We start from the raw sequence: 18,945 nt of genomic DNA, 5'->3' as shown, positions 1-18,945 counted from the left end.
TCCCTTGAGGACAATGGAGGTGGCTTGCAGGTATATTTTGTGTGCATTATTAGGCTTTGGTTGTCCAATGAATAAATACTGGGGGTTGGGGGAACTGAACCAGGACACGTGCACCAGGATGGCTGCTTCCCAGAAGTGCCACCCAGTACCTGGGCCTGGTGCTGGAGATGAAAGGTCACGGCCATGTTGACCTCTCCAGTGACATCCCACACTTCAGAGGAGATGATGGCTGACCCCACCTGGATGCTTAGGAACCTGTGGGAAGAATGGGAGCTTTCAAGGGTGGCTGTGGAGGAGGGATGGTGCCTGGCTGCGGCATGTCACCCAGGCCCCTACGGTGGAGGTGGCAGCCTCTGTGTCCGAAGAGATATCAGGAATTGTGGCACCTGGTTCAGTCTTGCCTTAGGGACTTGCTGGTAACTTGGGTAAGTCCCAACACAGAAGCCAGAACCCCAGACAGGAGTTGAGCTGTGTTCACCTCTGGCAGGTGCAGAAGTGTGTGTGTGTTGGGCAGGGGTGGGAAAGGGTGGGCCCTGGGCTGCTAAGGACACATGCGCCCACCAGAACGGGGGCTTTGGCCTTCCCTGGGGAGGGGACACAGGCCCTCACAGCCCTCCAGGTGGCGCCTACTCACCTCTGCACCCTGTTTGCCTCCTCTGAGCTGGCAGGGGCCTGGGGCTCTAGGTCCGGTCCCTCTAGGGTGTGCTGGAAGACTCTGGAGGTGAACCAGCTGTGGATCACAGTGACTCCAGAGAGGCCTGGCTGAGAGGAAGGGGCACCAAGGCACCACCTGGTGGCTGGGCAAGCACCACCAGTTGGCCCCGAGGGTGATGCTCTCCCCACTCTAGAGATAGGGAAACTGAGGCTCAGAGAGGTAAAATGACTTCCCTAAGATCACACAGCTAAGAAGTGGAAGAGCCAAAATTCCAAGCAGCCACAGTCCATGTGCTTAACCTCACAACTCCAAGGCCCTTTGCCCCTTGCCCTAATCCCCCACCCCTGCATGGCATCAAGCATAGGGGATCTTCCTCCACCACCCACTCCCGAGGGAAGATGTGTGTGGTTCGGTGGAGGAGAGTAAGTGAACACCACTATGTGGTGGGTGCTTTTAACCTCATAAGCCACAAGGCAAGTAGTAATGTGCCCATTTTACAGACGAGCAAACTGAGGATCTGAAAGATGAGTAGCACAGCTAGTAACGGTTAGAGCTGAGGTTTGACCCAGAACCCAACAGGGCTCTGGACACCCCCTCATCCTCACCCACCTTTCCCGAGGAGTCGCCTCACTTCACTCGCAGGAATGTGGATATGGCCGGGCCCCTCTGGACGCCCACCAGGCATTGTGAATAAGCAGCCCCTCGTGCTGGCCTCCCTCAAGCGTAAGCTCCGCACCTCCAGGCCTGGGGGTAAACGGGGCTGGGTGGCTGGACCTCGGAGTGAGGTCTTTCTGTTGAACAGGCCCAGCTAGCAGGGTCTGTATCCCTCCTTCCTGCCATAGGCCTAGGAGGCCACCATTCCTGCTCAGAGAGGTTCAGCAACTTGCCCAAGGCAAATCTGACTTTTCCAATTCCAGGGGAAGAGGTCACTGAGAAGAGGGGGGGGTCACCGCGAGGCAGGACCTGAATATTGATAAGTCACCAGAAACTGGTGGGTACCCGAAGGACACGTGTTTGTACCTGAAGCTTCACCACAGGTGCACCCCCATTCAGGCTACAAACATTCACGGAGTGTGTACTTGGGCTTGGCCCCAAGGTGCTGAGACGGCTCAGAAACAGCCTTACCACTCAAGGAGTGTCCCATAGAGGGAGATAATTCCATTATGTAATTACCAGAAATGCAATGAAAGACATGTTCAAGGTTCTGGGGTAACAGAGGCGGGAGGAACTGTCTCTCAGAGGAGGAGAGAGCTAAAACAGGAAGGCTTCCTAGAGGGAGTGAGGCCCACACAGAGTTCTGAAGGATGTATAGATGTTTGCTAGGAAATCGAGGGAGACAGGGCATTCTGGATGCAGGGCACAGCATGGGCAAAGGCAGGAAATAGAATGGAGTGTCTGTGGAAGTGCAGACAGCTCCCAGTCACCAGGACTGAGGAGGGAGGTCTGAGTCCAGCTGTGTGGGCAGGTGGGTGCAGGCTCACCAGCATGGCGGTGCTGGATGTGCATTCGGGGCCACTCCGAGGTCATTGTGGTGCTCAGCAGGGGTGTCAGGCGCTGCACACTTGCCACCAGGGCCATAGGCCCACCAACCACCTGGGAGGACGCTGCATCTCAGCTCTCTGTCACACTCTGCACCCCACTGCCTCCTGCCGTGAGCGCTGGGATGAATGCTCCATGATCTGGGAGGTGGTCCTGCCCTTTCCAGACCCTCCGTGGCTCTTTAAGGACTCCAGGATCAAGTCCTGGGTCCTCAGGTTGACATTTGAAGCCCTGCCTGCCCCAGCCTCCTTCGACCTATCCAATTCTATCTCCCAAGCCACCGCGTCCTCCTGTTTGCCAACCAGGGCACACTCCGAAGGCTGGGCCATGCCTACCCCTTTGCTGTGGCTCAGTGCTAGACCTGTAATGGGTGCTCAACACTGAGATTCCAAAAGGAAAGCCATGGGTGGGGGTGGTGAGAGCAGGGGAGGGAGGAGAGGAACCTGCATTCATGGGGCACCTACTCTGTGCTGGGCAAGTCACACTGTTCATCCCTAACGCCTCTCCATTGCCTTAGCAAGGCTGGCGTGATCATCCCCATTCCCCAGGGAAGAAAACTGAGCTTCAGTCTGGCTTTCCTCAGTCTACTGCAGTGCCTCAGATCCCTAATCAGCTATGGGCTTGCACACTTCCCAGGACGGGGAGCTCACTACCCATGGTGAATCATTCCATAGAACCAGTCTCCTGTGTTATGCCATCTTCCCCTACCCCCATGTCCTAGTCCCAGTTCTGTCCTCTGAGGCCCACAGGGGGACCAGGTTTGCTCCTTCAACCCCAGATAATTTGCAGGCACTGTTCATGATTCTCGTTCCCTCCCTGCTCTGGGCTGATCACTCCCAGGCCGACAGCCACTTCCACCAGGACAAGGTTTCCAACAGCCTCTCCATCTGGATAGCACCTCTCATGTTGTCCAGAGTGTCTGGGCTGTTGAGGCAGACAAGGTGGACTGTCCACTTGGCATAGATCCCCCACTTAAGGTGGTCAGCAGGTTCTTGGAGATGGGGGAGGCTCTTACTGACTGGTGGTTCTTAATCACTTCATTTAACTACGGAAGCTATTGTTAAAGTGCAATTTTTTTTTTTTGAGACAGATTCTCACTCTGTCACCCAGGCTGGAGTGCAGTGGTGTGATCTCAGCTCACTGCAACCTCCGCCCCCGGGTTTAAGTGATTCTCCTGCATCAGCCTCTCGAGTAGCTGGGATTACAGGTGCCCGCTACCAGGCCTGGCTAATTTTGTATTTTTAGTAGAGACAGGGTTTCATTATGTTGGCCAGGCTAGTCTCGAACTCCTGACCTCAAGTGATCCACCCGCCTCAACCTCCCAAAGTGCTGGGATTATAGGTGTGAGCCACCATGCCCAGCCTCAAGTGTAATTGTTTGTGGAAGTTCAACTTATCAAATAGACAAAAGAGAAGCTTTTCAGGATAGACGCAGAGATGGAGCCCATAGCTAGGTGCTGACTCCCCCACAGCTACACAACCAGCTGGTGGCTAGGCTGGAACCATAGCCCAGGCCCCTGCCCCACCCAGCCCTGCCAGCCTCACCTCACGGAGGGAGAGCCATGTGTCAGCCACCTGCTCCTCCAGGACCAGGCTGGCCACAGATACAACGCCTTGGCTCAGCTGCTCCCAGGGGCCTGTCAACAACAGCTCTGGGTCCCCAGCCCCGAGGGCCACCACCCTCTTCAGGAAGCGGACAATAGCCAGCAGTGCGGCTGGCCCCAGGGGAGCCATCTCCATCGCCAGGACATGCTCCAGAAGGCCCAGGAAGCTGGAGGCCTCCGCTGGGGACAGGGCCCCATGGACTTCGGAGAGGGGGTCCGGGAGGAGCTGTGGACAGAGGAGCCACTGACTCCGGGTCTGGTTGTTATGAGGGGATCCCCCCAAGGGCCACACTTGGGCTTTGCCAGGGTCTTCTTGGTGGGCACCCATTAAACTTGTCACAAGCCCCCAACTCTCAGGGGCTACAGAATAGGGAGCCTGAATGGCCTTAATTCCTGCAGACACACCAGGTGGGTGTCCCCTTTACAAGGGAGGAAACTGAGGTGCAGCGAGGTGACCCATGGAGCCCCCAGGCTCTCCAGCCCCTGAGAGGGAGCTCACCACAATGTCGTTGGCCAAGGCATTGACTCGGCTGATAACATCCTGGCCAGGCCACAACTGAGCATCCTGCAGCCGATGATAGGTCTCTGCAAAGGAGTGGATGCCAGGCTGGGCCCCAGGCAATACCCCTGCCCAGAGATGCCAGCCTGTTCAGTGACCTCCACCCACCACGTGCTGCCCAGGGAAGGAAGAGCACCTTGATGGCTGTGTGTCCAGAGTCTTACACACAGTGTTCTAGATGGGGAAACTGAGGCACAGAATGGCAAAAGAGCTTGCCCAAGGTCACACAATTTGGATTCACCCTTAGGTCCGTCTGGACCCACTGCTCTGTGGCCTAGACTCCATGGAGACCTTGAAGCTCTGAGTTTATTTTGAATTCCCAGACTTTGCCAGCAGCTCACCCCCTCTCAGTCTACTCCGGTCCACACCGGCTTTCCCTTCAGCAGAGCCCAGGGGTACAGCCAGGGCGCACCTGTCCGGTAGCAGCAGAGGAAGGGCTGCGGCTGCAGGCAGAGCTCAGAGCCCTCACTGCGAGGTCCCGGGTTCCACGTAGGGCACTCCTCGGAGGGCACTGGCAGGGGCAGGGGAGCTGTCAGGGCTCCCTAGGGGTCCTGCGCACCCTGGCGAGCCAGGACGCACGGCCCCGGGGTTAGGTGGCAACGTGAAACCTGAGAGAGGGACACTGTTGCCAGCTCGGGGTGGGGGTAAGGGGGCCGGGGGACGAGCGCAGACCCCCAGGCCGCTGGGACCAGGTTTATGCTGGAGCTTGCAGGCACTGCGGCCTGGAGAGGGCGTGGCCAGAGCTAGGCGTGGCTTGGTTGGCAAGGGGTGGGTCGAGTTCCAGAGTCGGAAGGGAAAGATTCGGGGCCATGTGGTGGGGCCGGGGCGGGGCGGGTCGTACCCGGACAGAGAAGGCGCACCCACACAGTGGGCAGCAGCGAGGGTGCGACGTCCAGGGCGCCCGGGTCCCAGCGGAAGAGCAGGCCCTCTGAGGGCGGCGCGCAGGCCCGTGCCCGGTGCAGCTGAGCGGGGCTCAGCGCCCGCGCCCACAGGTGGAAGTCGGTGAGGTTGCCGCTGAAGGCGTCACGCACCGAGAAGCCACCGCCCAGAGAGTCCTGATCCTGGCCCAGCACCAGGATGCCGCCGGACGGCACCGGGTGGCCGGCGCCCAGCCCCCGCGCCCCAGCGCGCCGCCTCCCATCGGAGAACAGCGCCCAGCGCCCGCCCCGCTGCTCCCACGTGGCGCACACATGGTGCCAGAGGCCGTCGGCGCGGAAGGCTGCGAGGAAGGGCGCGTGGTGCCCACGCACCACCAGCGCAGCGCGCACGACGCCCCCCGGCTCGGCAAAGGCGCGCAGCTGCAGCGCGTTGGGCAGCGCGGGCGCGGCAACGGAGAAGAGCATTGCGGGGTCGGGCGAGGCACAGTCCCACTGCACGTGAGTACACGCGGTCAGCGCTGCCAGCTCAGGCAGAGGGCTCCGCAGCCGCGCCGCCCGGTCAGCCGTCCTCTCGCCGAACACCAGCACGGCGGTGGTGCGCGCACCTGCAGGGACACGTGGGCTGCGACCTCAGTTTCCTCACCTGTGCACATGGTCTTGCCCCTGCCCTTTGGCTCAGCGGTGGGGTCCTTCCAGACTTTGGGGTGCCTCCCCACCTCGGGAAGGAGGAAATGGGGGCTAGAGTTCCCCTGCCCAAGAGTCAAGCCCCGACGTCCAGTCCAGGGCAAGGGAACCTGGAGATGCAATGGGGTCTCACTCCCGGCTCATTCTGCAAATATTGTCACTGTGGGCTCCTATATCTGAAGGTCACCAGAGCCTCTGCCCCTTGCTCCCATTTCCCAGGGGCCCACACTCACGCCTCTGTGGGGGTCTCCGCAGAGGGGCCTCTCTTTGGCCCACCCAGACCGGATCGCGCAGCCGTGAAGCAAGAACCCCATCAGGGGGCTGCAGTGCCAAGTGGCCGAACTGCTGCTCGCAGGACTCTTGGGCCTGCCACCAGCTCAGTCGCTGTCCAGAGAACTTGCACACCCCACCTGCAGTCTTCACCACCTCGCCGGGGGCCACGGGGGCTAAAAACGATAAGAGAGACGGTGGGGGGTGCATTTTGTGGGCATCTGACTCTTCCAGGGCTGGGCGGAGCTAAGGACACTGGGCTTGGAGTCATTCGGGCTGGATGGGGCTGAACCCGGCCATGTCTATGGCCTGCTGAGTCCTGTCCTCTTGCAGAGCTCTTTTCGTCATCTGCACAATGGCAGGAATGAGACGGAAACCAGTGAAGCGTTCCTCGCAGGGCCTGGTATGGTGGGGGTGGAACTAAATGTTCCTCTTCCCCTCCTTTGCATTCTAGGCCAGTGCACCCCTTGGATCACAGACTTGCTTGGCTGGGGGACTGGGACCCTCCCTGGGGGGATCCCTCATACCAACCTGGGGCCCAAGGGTTCCTTGATTCACCTGGGGAGTTGGAGGGGGTCCCAGAGAGACTCCTGATCTGGGAGAGAAGAAGACAGGTGGGGGCTGGGACAACCCTCCCCGCACACTTGCAGTTGTTGAATGCCTACTCTGGGGGTGGGTGGGAGGGGGCATTCAGTGGAAGCTGCAGACTCTGCAGTCAGACCTGGATTCAAATCCCACCACTCAGAGTGTGATCTCGGGAGGGCCCTTTGCTGCCCTGAGCCTTTTGCCTGTGTGAGGAGTAAACAGGCTGATGAGTAAGAGGGGTCGCCCTTGGTGAGTGCTTTTATTCCGTCTGTGCCAGGACTTATCTTGGATAACCTTTGCAGTGACCTTATGAGGTAAGGATGGCCACTTGGAACCCTTGAAGCTGTGAGTCCCCTTGACCTCCTCCCAGGCACTGCCCTCCCAGAAGTGAAGGTACCAGGAGGCAGAGGAAACAGTAGCACCACGGTGCCATCCTGGATCCAACGGAGCAGGTGACAGACAGCAGGGGTCACAGGCAGGCCAACGTGGACTGAGGAAAAAAAAGTCATAGGGAAGCAGCTGGGCATCCTGCCTTGCTTCGCCCTTGGACTTCTGCAGGGTCCGTTTGCCCTTTGTTTGGCTCCCAGACCCCACTGAGCTGGGAACCAACCAGTGGGCTGGAAGCCCAGGATGGGGTGGCCCACCTAGTAGGGACGACATTTACTTGCACAAAAGATGGTCTCCAGGAGCCCCTTCAGGACCGAAGCAGGGAAACACTGTCGCCCTGGAGAGCTGGGAGAGGGGGAGGCAGCAGCAGTCGCTGGCCAGAGAGGGGCGAAACAGAGCTCAGGGTTCCTGCAGCGGGTGGGGGAAGCTCAGGTCCAGGTGGGCTTTGTGTTCCTTGGGGTTCTCCGCCAAGGTTCTGCTTCATCAGGCCTCTGCCGAGTTCCCTGGCCTCACCTGTCCACCGCTGCTCCGTGCAGCCACCTTTCCCCTGCTCCCCAAGGTGCGTCCATTTCTGAGTTTCCCTTCTCCGGACCTGTGACCATGCCATCCCTCCTGCCTGGACTGCCTCCCAGTCTCTCAGTAGTACCACCTCCAGGTTCAGCTTGTGGTTCCGGCTGGTGGGTGTGCCACAGCCAGACGCTGTGCTCAGCGGGGATACCCTAACCCTGGGTGATCTGGGGTCACTCCCGTCAACCTGGGGGGCTCTGCAGGCAGGGAAGAGCCTCCTGGGTCTCTGCCCCAGCCCTGGCTTTACACAAATGTGCCTGAGAAAACACGGTGTCCTGACACCCGGCCTCCTGCCACCTGGTGACGGCATCTGAGCCATCACCAGTGATCATTCACCCCTTTTCCCTTTTCCAGACAGCACGAAAATCCAACACGCCCCTCACCGGAGGACTGGGAGGCTCCCGCGTTTTAGATTCTGAAAAGCACTCCCTCGTTCACGTCTGCCTGGATTCGCGCCCTCAAGCCCCCTGGCGCCCACTTTTCTTGCTCTCCAAACACTCGTTGAGGCCCGAGAGGGAGATGCGAAGTTTGCCCACCACTGCGTGTCCCTCCTCCGCGAGGCGCCAATGGGCCTGAGTCAGGGGCCACCCCTTCATCCGCTGGTCCCTCCCCTGTTCCCAGCTCCAGTTCCTCACCCGCTATGCCTGGCCTGGCGCCTGTGGCTGTTCACCGTCTGCGAGGCATCTGCGGGGACTGAAGTCGGGGAGGCAGCGGCGGGCTCTGGCAGATACCAGGAGATCCCGCCCCTCGGCCCGGGAGACCTCGCCCCTCGGCCACGCCCCCTTCCGCTCCCCACCCCGCCCTCTTGGGCCCCCCACCCGGCCCAGCCAGACAGAGACCTGCCTCCAGGTGGGTGGGAGGAGACCTTCAGTCCCTCGCCCCGGGCCTGTTGTCACTACCTCCCCCAAACACATTGGTTAAAGTCATCCGATTAGAAGGGGCCACCTGTGAGACTTGGATCCAAAGCAAACTAGCGGAAGCTGAAGGGTCTTGGGGCTTCCCAGGCCCCTCGGAGGCCGGGATGGTCGTGGAGGAGGGAGCGCTCAGTGCCTGGCCTACTACCTGCCCTGAGCCGGCAGTACCGCCCTGAGCCGTCCCTACAGGACGCTTCTCCTGTACCTTCCACCTGCTGCGAGGAAGGGCTGGGAGCAGGCGTACCCATTTTCCAGAGGAGAACTGAAGGCTCTCACCCCGGGTTAGGCCAGTGGCCAGAGGCAGAGCCGGGCCTTGAACCTGGCTTTCTGGATCTTCATCCAGGCCATTCTAAAGGTACTGCAGGGATGGCAGAGAGGGCCTGTCTGGGAGAAGGGAATAGGGGCAGAGCCAGGGCCAGGGCTGCAGAGGGAGGCTGAGGGGTTGGGGAGATGCAGAGGCAAAGATCCTCCATGCAAGTGTGGAGTAGGGACTGTGGGCATACCTTCCTGGTCTCAGTAGCAGGGATGCCTGGTTAGGAGGGAGGTTAGACTGAATGACCCCAGGGCTCAGGCTTTGGGGGCAGATAGATCCATCCAAGTTCATCCAAGTTCATGTTGACTCTGACCTAAGGCATGACACCTAATTTCTCCAAGCCAGTTTCCTCATCTGTAATGTGTGGATGATAAATAGTGCACAACTCATGGAGTTGCTGTGAGATTTAAGTGACTTTGACTTAACATGTACCAAGCCCGTAGCTAATACATGGTGCCTGGCACACAGTCCACTTAGCATTCTTGTCAAAACTCACTTAAAAGGTAGCCTGCCAGGCCGGGTGCAATGGCTCATGCCTGTAGTCATAGCACTTTGGGAGGCTGAGATGGGAGGATAGTTTGAGGCCAGGAGTTTGAGACCAACCTGGGCAACACTGGGAGACCCTGCTCTGTCTGTACAAAAATTTAAAAATTAGCTGGGTGTGGTGGTGCACACCTGGAGTCCCAGCTACTTGGGAGGCTGCAGTGTGAGGATCGCTTGAGCCTGGAAAGTTGAGAATGCAGTGAGCCATGACCATCCCACTGCATTCCAGCCTGGGTGACAGAGCGAGACTCTGTCCTCCCCCCTAAAAAAAGCCTGCTGGCAACAATTTTTATTTTATTTTTATTATATATATAGAGAGAGAGACAGGGTCTTGGTCTTATGATGGTTTATTTTAAGAAGGGGGGGGGAATCAATATATATCAAAGGAAGATCTATTGGTGTTCCATGTGCTATTCTTTCAGCTTTTCTCTGGGTTTGATAATTTTCAAATTAAAAATTGGGAGACAAGAGGCCTGTGCCTGGGTCAGAGCTCGGAGCATTTCCTGGGTTCTTGGTCCAGCAAAACGTGGGCAGGACTTGGTTCTCTCCTGTCTGCGACCTGCCCACTTCCCAACCAGTCCCAGTTTCCAGAGCCAGTGAGAAGTGCAGGAAGGAGAGGCCCAAGATGAAGTCTCGCTCTGCTTGGCCCTGGCTGGGCCTTCCCACACTTGCACCATCTCACTCAAGGCAGGGATTCTTAGGAGCCCATTTTACGCATGTGCAAACTGAGCCCAGTGAGGAGAAAGGACTGGCCCAAGGTCACGAAGCAAGGAAGGGGTGGGCTGCAGGTCAGCCTCCGAATGCCAACGCTACCAGTCTCCTTGTGTACCTTCTGGCCCTCCTCACCGTGCCCTTCCTGTTCTACCCCAAATCTCTCTCTGTATCTTAAGCAATGACCTTCCTATCTTTGGCGATGCCCCTGCCCTGGCGCCCACAGCCCAACTCTCTCCCTTCCAGGGGATCACAGTTTCCAGGAGTCACTCCTGAAGATGGTCAAGTACCATGGAGGGGCAGGGCATCCATGGACCCTGATTTGAGGCCCCGGGGTGGTTGGGGCTGGTTTGGGCCACGGCTGGCCTAATCTCCCCTCCACAGAGCCTGGGCATTGTCCAGCTGGCAGCCAAGAGCCATCCATCCACTTTACAGCGGGCAGCTTTGACAGGCTGCTTGTTTCCAAGGACAAAGCCTGCAGGCTGTGGGTAGGCGATAGCCACTGCGGACCTCGGGCTCATTGGGTACAGGGGGTGGGGAGCCTGAGGTCTGCCAGGACCCAAGGGAGCCTCGAGGGTGGCCTGAGGACATCGGGTCCTCACTCCTGGCCCCTCAGCCAACCCCCCCATAGCCCAGGGCCAGGAATTTTGGAAGGAAGAACCAGCCACTGGGATGTTTTCACTTTTGGGTCACCCTGATCCCCCCCAGAATCGAGGCTTGGCCATCAACCAGCTTTTATGTGACCCAGGCAGCTCTCTCCACTCTGTTTCTTCTTCTACAGAATGTTGAGAATCACCTCTTTCTCTCAGGGACATAAAGCATGGCTGTGAGAGAGATTTGTGAGTGTTGGGGTCACTGTAATTACTCTCTGAGGGGGCCTGTCTTGAGCTCTGTAGACAAAGTGGGATCCCTTCCCCTCTCTCATGCCCCTACAAACTTTGGGCCTCGAGTATCCAGGATGGGCCCAGAACCAGCACTGGCACAGCCTCCTCTCTGGCCTGCTCCAAGCCCTCTCCCACACAGCAGTCAGGCTGATCTTCCTAAAATTTCCGTCTATTGAGCTTACATTAAAATAATAATAATAACATTTCTGTCTGATTTTGTCTCTCCTCTGCTCAAAATCCCTCTGTGGATCCCTAGTGCCTCCAGGAGAAAGTCCACCCTTCCTCTCACGGCTCACCCAATCTACCCCAGCTGTGGCTCCTCCCTCACTGTGCCTCTTCCCCTTACCTTCTAGCCAGAGTGAAATCCCCAGGCCTCTGCGTGCACCATTCCCTCTGCTTGGGAATAGGCAGACCTGCCCCCAGGTCTTTTCTGGTTCATTTCCACTTATCCTTCAGGTTTCTAGGATGCTTTCCCTGACCTCCACTTAAATTGGCTCTGGAGTTCCCTGATCTCCACAAATGTCAGGAACTTGTCCACCCGCCTGCCCCCAGCACCCAGGTTACACCTGACAAAGTAAGCACTTTGGAATGCTCCAACAGACCTAGTCATACCATACCCGGACAGATGCCTTGCGTGTGTGTTTGAGGGTGGTGGTGCTGGGGACAGTGGGAAGGGACTCTGCCTCATGGACCCCCAAGGCCAGACACCTGCACTGCTGCTTGTGGCCACCGGAGGGCGAAACAACTATTTAGTGCCGACCTGCGGCAGGCCCCTGCTCAGCCTGGGAGAAAAGAGATGCCCCTCCCGCCCACCCCCACCTGTCCCCATCTGTCCCCACCTGTCCCCACCTGTCACTGGGGCAGCTCCGGAAGTAAAACGTGGAAGAAGCTGGTGCAGTGGCCTTGAGCTGGCAGTCAGAACCTCTGCCTACCCCCATCCCCCATTCCAGGCCCGTCTCTGCCAACAACCAGCATAGGGACCTGAATAAGTCACATCTCTGCTCTTGGTTTCAGATGATCTGTGACATGCCTGGCCTGGAGCCTGGCACACAGCAGGTGCTCAGTAAATACATATTTGGCCGGGCGCGATGACTCACGTCTGTAACCCCATCACTTTGGGAGGCCGAGGTGGATGGATCACCTGAGGTCACGTGTTGGAGACCATCCTGGCCAACATGGCGGAACCCTGTCTCTACTAAAAATACAAAAATTAGCTGGTTGTGGTGGTGCGTGCCTGTAATCCCAGCTGCTGGGGAGGCTGAGGCAGGAGAACCTGGGAGGCGGAGGTTGCAGTGAGCCAAGATCATGCCATCACACTCCAGCCTGGGTGACAGAACAAGGCTCAGTCTCAAAATGAATAAATACATAATACATACATACATCCCTATTTGTATTAGGAGGAGAAAACCAAGAACCAGAGAAGAGAAGGGAAGGGACCTGTGGCCACATAGCAAGGCCATGGCACAGCCGAAGTCTCCTCTGCTTTCCTCACACAGCCCCGTCCAACCCATCTCTTTCATCTCTTTTCTTAAAACTTAAAAATGTTTTCAGCGGGGTGTGGTGGCTCATGCCTATAATCCCAGCAATTTGGGAGGATGAGATGGGAGGATTGCTTGAGCCCGGGAGTTTGAGGCTGCAGTGATCCACTGTAGTCCAGCCGGGGTGACACAGCCAGACTCCATCTTTTTCTCTGTATATTTTTTCACCTCTACCTGATGTGACTGAGTAACTGCTGGGGTACATCACCTCTTTGAGGTGATGGAAATGTTCTAAAGTTGATTATGCTGATGGTTGGTTGCCCAGCTGTGAATGCAGTAAAAACATTGAGCCGTACACTTTAAATGGACAAGTTATATGTGAATTATAGCTCAATAAAGCTCTGTGCCCCACCCAAATCTCCTGTCAAATTGTAATTCATAATGTTGGAAGTGGGGCCGGGTGGAAGGTGACTAGATCATGGGGGCGGATCCTTCATAAATGATTTAGCACCATCCCTTTGGTGCTGTTCTTGTGACAGACTTCTCATGAGATCTGGTTGTTTAAAAGTATCTAGCACTGGCTGGGTGTGGTGGCTCACGCCTGTAATCCCAGCACTTTGGGAGGCCAAAGTGGGTGGATCACCTGAGGTTAGGAGTTCAAGACCAGCCTGTCCAACATGGTGAAACTCTGTCTCTACTAAAAATACAGGTGTGGTGGCGGGCACCTGTAATCCCAGCTACTCAGGAGGCTGAGGCAGGAGAATTGCTCGAACCCGGGAGGCGGAGGTTGCAGTGAGCTGAGCTTGCGCCACAGCACTGCAACCTGGGCGACAAGAGCGAAACTTCATCTCAAAAACAAAACAAAACAAAAAAAAGTATCTAGCACTTCCCCCCTCTCCCTTTCTTGGTCCTGCCTCTGCCATGTAAAACACTTGCTTCCGATTTGCCCTCTGCCATGAGTAAAAGCTTCCTGAGGCCTCCCCAGAAGAAGAAGCTGCCATGTTTTCTGTACAGCCTGTGGAACTGTGAGCCAATTAAACCTCTTTCCTTTTTTCCTTTTCTTTTTTATTTTTTCCCCACTCTGTCACCCAGGCTGGAGTGCAGTGGTACAAACATGGCTCACTGCAGCCTCGACCTCCCAGGCTCAAGCGATCCTCCCACCTCAGCCTCCGAAGTAGCTGGGACTACAGGTGCATGCCACCACACCTGTCTAATATATATATTATATACAATATATATTTTATATATATATACATATATATATATTTTATATATATATATATAATATATATATATATATATATATTTGTAGAGATGGGGTTTTGCCATGTTGCCCAGGCTGGTCTTAAACTCCTGAGCTCAAATGATCCTTCTGCCTTGGCCTCCCAAAGTGCTAGGATTACAGGTATGAACCAATGCACCCAGCCTAAACCTTTTTTCTTTATAATCAACCAGTCTCAGGTATTTCTTTATCGCAGTGTGAGAACAAACTAATGCAAGCAATACTGTGGAAGAGAAACACTGAACTTGTTTGGGAGGCTGAGGTGGGCAGATCACCTAAGGTCACGAGTTCAAGACCAGCCTGGCCAACATGGTGAAACCCCATCTCCACTAAAAATACAAAAATTAGCCAGGTGTGGTGGTGGGCACCTGTAATCCCAGCTACTCGGGAGGCTGAGGCAGAAGAATGTCTTGAACCCGGGAGGTGAAGGTTGCAGTGAGCCAAGATCGTGCCACTGTACTCCAGCCTGGATGACAGAGCAAGACTCTGTCTCAGAAAAAAAAAAAAAAAGAAAAAGTAAAAGAAAAAAAAAACCCACAAAACTTGGAGTTGGAGGCCCTGCCTCTTAGTAGCTACATGAACTTCTTGAGCTCCGGTTCTGTCATCTGTGACTTGGGATCCTATTCCCTACCCCAGCTTCCTCCCAGGAAGCAATCAAATGAAAGAGTTGAGTTGTAATATGCCCAGAGTTGATACCAGTCTCAGCATGGCCATGCCTGAAAAAGTGAATCTCTTACTCCAGATAACAAACAAATATTTCACCAAATAAAGAAGTGAACAAATACTTCACCAATACAAAAATAAAGTAAAAAAGTACGAAGTGAAACACAAATATAAAGTGAAAAATACATGGGGAAAAACATTCTTCCTTAGTTTTCATCATAGGAATAAAAACAATAGCATTTTATTGAACCAGGCCCTGCCCATGTTTTGCTGGCCCAGGAACCTGGGAAATGATCCAGGCTCTGCCCTAGGCAGAGACAGACCTCTTGTCTCCCAATTTTTAATTTGAAAATTATCAAACCCAGAGAAAAGCTGCAAGAATAGCACACAGAACACCAATATATCTTCCCCTGATTCCCCTCCTTCTTCTTAAAGTAAACCATCATAAGATGGTAACACTTTATGATACGAATTTGGTGAAAACCTTTTTAAAATCATAAAACTCTGTGCTGGCACAGTTGTGGTGAACTCAATACACTGAAGTAGAGTTACATGGAAAAATAGCACAACACTCTTGGAAATCAAGAGAGTAATGTATTAAGAGCACCAACAAATGTTAAAATCCTTGACCCAGCTGGGCTCAGTGGCTCACGCCTGTAATCCCAGCACTTTGGGAGGCCAAGGTGGGCAGGTCACCTGAGGTCAGGAGTTCAAGACCAGCCTGACCAACATGGAGGAACCCCGTTTTTATTTAAAAAAAAATAATAATACAAAATTAGCCGGGTGTGGTGGCGCATGCCTGTAATCCCAGATACTCAGGAGGCTGAGGCAGGAGAATCGCTTGAACCTGGGAGGCGGAGGTTGCAGTGAGCCAATATCGTGCCATTATACTCCAGCCTGGGCAACAAGAGTGAAACTCCATCTCAAAAAAAAAAAAGAAAAATTCTTGACGCAAATAATTGTGCTCCACGGAAAATACATGCTGCATGAAGATATTCATCATAACATTATGTATAATATTTTAAAAATCAGAAGCAACATAAATATCCAACAAATACATCAGAACCATCCACTTGAAGAAGTACTAAGCCATTAATGAGAATTATAGAAACGACATAGTGATAAGGAAACTGCAAATGATCTAATAGTAAAAGAGAAAAGTAGAAAACAAAAATTATGTGTTGTATAATTGCAACTAAGTACAACTTGATGCAGCCTGGCAGATACTGTTGGTGACTGCCCAGCATTTGTTCTCACCGCCCTTCTTCTTTGTCCAGAAACGCTTGCTTTTTCAGCCTCCCTTGCAGTTGTGGGTAGTCATGTTACCACTGAGATGTAAACCAAAGTCTCCTGGGGGAATTTAGGGAACTATTTTGCTTTCCTGTGAAAAGGGGTTGTTGGCTGGGCACAGCGGCTCATGCCTGTAACCCTGTAGTCTCAGCACTTTGGGAGGCCAAGGCAGGAGGGTTGCTTGAGCCCAGGAGTTTGAGACCAGCCTGAGCAACATAGCAAGACCCCATCTTTACAAAAAAATAAAAAAAATTTGCAAGGTATGGTGGCACATGCCTGTAGTTCCAGTTACTTGGGAGGTTGAGGTGGGAGGATTCCTTGAGCCTAGGAGGTGGAGGCTGCAGTAAGCTGTGATGGCGCTACTGCACTCCAGCCTGGATGACACAGCAAGACTCTGTCTCAGAAAAAAAAAAAAAAAAACAGAGAGAGAGAGAGAGTGTCATAGCTTTCACTATCCCCTTTCCCTCTTCCTTCTGCCTTGAATGCATGTGAGATGGCTGGAGCTGCAGTAGCCTTTCTGTGTCCATGAGGCAGTTAGTATGTCAAAAAGGATAGTGGAGCAGCATGATTGAAAGACCCTGAGTCTGTGACATCACTGAGCTGCTCCCCAATCTGGAGACCACCTACCAACATTTTTTTTTGGTGTGTGAGGAAAAGAAGCCCCCATTTATTTAATGCACTGTTGTTGTTACTTGAAGCTGACAGCATTCCTAACTGATACATGGACAAAGACTTAAAAATACAGTGAATGGTGCACAAGATTTGGAGTCAGACAAACTGGGGTTCAGATCTCATTTCTCCCACTCTCTTATTGTGTGATTTAAGCCAAGTCACTTCCCCTGTGAGTCTCTGTTCCCTCAAGTTTATTTTTATTTTATTTTTTGAGACAGAGTCTCACTCTGTTGCCTAGGCTGGAGTGCAATGGTGCGATCTTGGTTCACTGCAACCTCTGCCTCTCAGGCTTAAGTGATTCTCCTGCGTCAGCCTCCCAAGTAGCTAGGGATTACAGGCACACGCTACTGTGCCTGGCTAATTTTTGTATTTTTACTAGAGCCAGGGTTTTGTCATGATGGCGAGGCTGGTCTCGAACTCCTGACCTCTAGTTTGAACTAAAATAAAAGAAGGAATTAGCTATTGTGTTAGAAGAGCGGAATTGGTCATTTTTTTCTTTCTTTCTTTTTTTTTTTTGTCTCAAATATTCTTAAGGCTGCTCCGGGTCTCTCTCTTCTGGACAGTGAGCACTTTGTGGTGTGGAAGGGTCTGGGCCTGAGGCCGGCGCTGCTGCTGGGTCCTGAGTGGAGGTGGCGGTAGGTGGAGCTCGCAGCTTGCAGCAGAGCCGGGCCAGGGCGGTGGGCTCCTCACCTGGCCCTGGCAGGCAGGCAGGCGCAGGTGGGGCTCGGTGGCAGCGGCTGTGACTCGAGGTAAAAATAATCAGGCAAGGACAGCTGCTCCTCATCAGCAACCAAGAGGGAAATAAAGCTCATGTCCCCTCCAGCGAAAACCTGCTCTCCGGTCCCCTGGCTCCTGCCACCAACTGCTCGACGTCCTTGTGCCAATCCAATTTGAACGCCTGCGATTCACCCCAGAGAGGGCTTATTTTAACTTCATCAAGCGCAGAGAAAAACATCCAGGCTGGAGTCTGTGGGAGGGGGAGGAGCAGCTGCTTGGGCGCCTGGGCTGGGGATGGGGTCCCAGAGCTCCTACCCCTCCAGTGGTGGGAGTTGGGGTCCCCTCCTCTGAGTCGGGTTCAACAATCAATCAAGTCATTCCTTCAACCAAGGCTTAGTGAGCACCTACTGGGTGTTCCCTGAAATCAATGGGAGAAAGTCCCGAGGCCTTGGCCCGGCTCGTGAAGTCCTTTCCAAGTCCTCACCCCTTTCCCTGTCCCCTCAGTTCTCCAAACAGCCCCCTCCTCTCGGGCTGCACCAGTCCTCCACGAAAGCCTAGGCATGCCGTGTTTTCTCCCGCCCATGCCTCACACCTTCCGCCTGAACTGTCTTTCCCCTGTTTCTCCGCCCAGTGGAGGTCCAGAAATTCTAGAGAGTTCCTAGTTGTACCTCAAGCCTCAGCTTGGTCTCTCTGGTGGCTTCCCCAGCCCCTCCTGGCAGTGGGAGTGGTTCCCTCTGGGCTCCAGCAGGATTTTGTCCATCTATGTGTTTTAGCAAGGAAGCTGGGGGCTCCCTCCCTTCCTTCTCTACCCTTCTTTCTCTTCCAACAAGCACACTGACCTCTACTTTCTTTTTCCTTTTTTTTTTTTTAGACAGAGTCTCGCTCTGTGCTCACGCTGGAGTGCAGTGGCATGATCTTGGCTCACTGCAACTTCCGCCTCTCAGGTTCAAGTGATTCTCTTGCCTCAGCCTCCTGAGTAGCTGGGATTACAGGTGCCTGCCACCACGCCTGACTAATTTTTTTTTTTTTTTAAGTAGAGACGGGGTTTCACCATGTTGGCCAGGCTGGTCTTGAACGCCTGACCTCAAGTGATCTGCCCACCTCAGCCTTCCAAAGTGCTAGGAGTACAGGCGTGAGTCACTGCACCCAGCCTCGTTTGGAAAATCTGAAAGCGTAATTGTTTCCTAGACCATGTGAAGTGCCCCGGAATCAAGGGGAGTGTCGACACATCCTAGGGCTCAGTGGGTCGCTAGGCTAGGTCCCAGGCTGGGTGTGGTTGGAGCTGTGGAGGTGGGCCTCTTGGGGAGGGTAGATGACAGGAGAGGAAGAAGAGGGAATTCCAGGTGTGTGGGGAGCTGGGAGAGTGTACAGACAGACCCAGAGGAAGAAATGAGGAAACTGGCGTGCTGGCTCAGAGAGGTGAAGCAGCTCATCCAAGGCCACACAGCTGAAGTGGCTGAGGTGGGCTTTGACCCCAGGTCTGTTTGGCCTCCTGCAAGCAGTTGACAGTGCTGGCTTGAGATGTGCTCCCTAGAGTTGACCTTGGAGCCCTCCACACCTTTGTCTTCTTGACCCCCTACATGGAGGCCTCCCGATGGACCTCCCTGGGAGAGGTGAGATGCACCTAGGGGGGCACCTGACAGGATGGCCAGGGAAGCCCTCCAGTAAGACTGAGACATTGCCGAGCAGGGCAGAGCTCCTGGCCTGTGAGCCCCACAAATGGGTTCACCACATGCTGGCTGCTGTAGGCA

The 18,945-nt window shown here is 54.7% G+C and overlaps 1 protein-coding gene across 1 annotated transcript in view; it reads right to left on the bottom strand.

The window, feature by feature from the left end:
• Positions 1-8,422, bottom strand: part of ADGRD2 (adhesion G protein-coupled receptor D2) — a 28,147-nt gene extending 19,725 nt beyond the window's left edge. Inside the window, exons 1-13 of the mRNA XM_055351885.2 lie at positions 8,363-8,422; positions 7,438-7,568; positions 7,171-7,263; positions 6,720-6,783; positions 6,152-6,364; positions 5,198-5,839; positions 4,769-4,867; positions 4,297-4,382; positions 3,739-4,023; positions 2,137-2,248; positions 1,265-1,399; positions 635-758; positions 150-255 (exon numbers count right to left, since the gene is read on the bottom strand). Coding sequence (XP_055207860.2) covers positions 150-255; positions 635-758; positions 1,265-1,399; positions 2,137-2,248; positions 3,739-4,023; positions 4,297-4,382; positions 4,769-4,867; positions 5,198-5,839; positions 6,152-6,364; positions 6,720-6,783; positions 7,171-7,206 — 1,902 coding nt within the window. The 5' untranslated portion in view covers positions 7,207-7,263; positions 7,438-7,568; positions 8,363-8,422. The remainder of the gene's footprint in view (positions 1-149; positions 256-634; positions 759-1,264; positions 1,400-2,136; positions 2,249-3,738; positions 4,024-4,296; positions 4,383-4,768; positions 4,868-5,197; positions 5,840-6,151; positions 6,365-6,719; positions 6,784-7,170; positions 7,264-7,437; positions 7,569-8,362) is intronic.
• Positions 8,423-18,945: the final 10,523 nt, after the last annotated feature.

This window comes from Gorilla gorilla, chromosome 13, assembly GCF_029281585.2.
Source record: "Gorilla gorilla gorilla isolate KB3781 chromosome 13, NHGRI_mGorGor1-v2.1_pri, whole genome shotgun sequence".
Lineage (NCBI taxonomy): Eukaryota > Metazoa > Chordata > Mammalia > Primates > Hominidae > Gorilla > Gorilla gorilla.
Note: the sequence above shows the minus strand (reverse complement) of the source record. Positions and strands in the feature narration are given on the sequence as shown.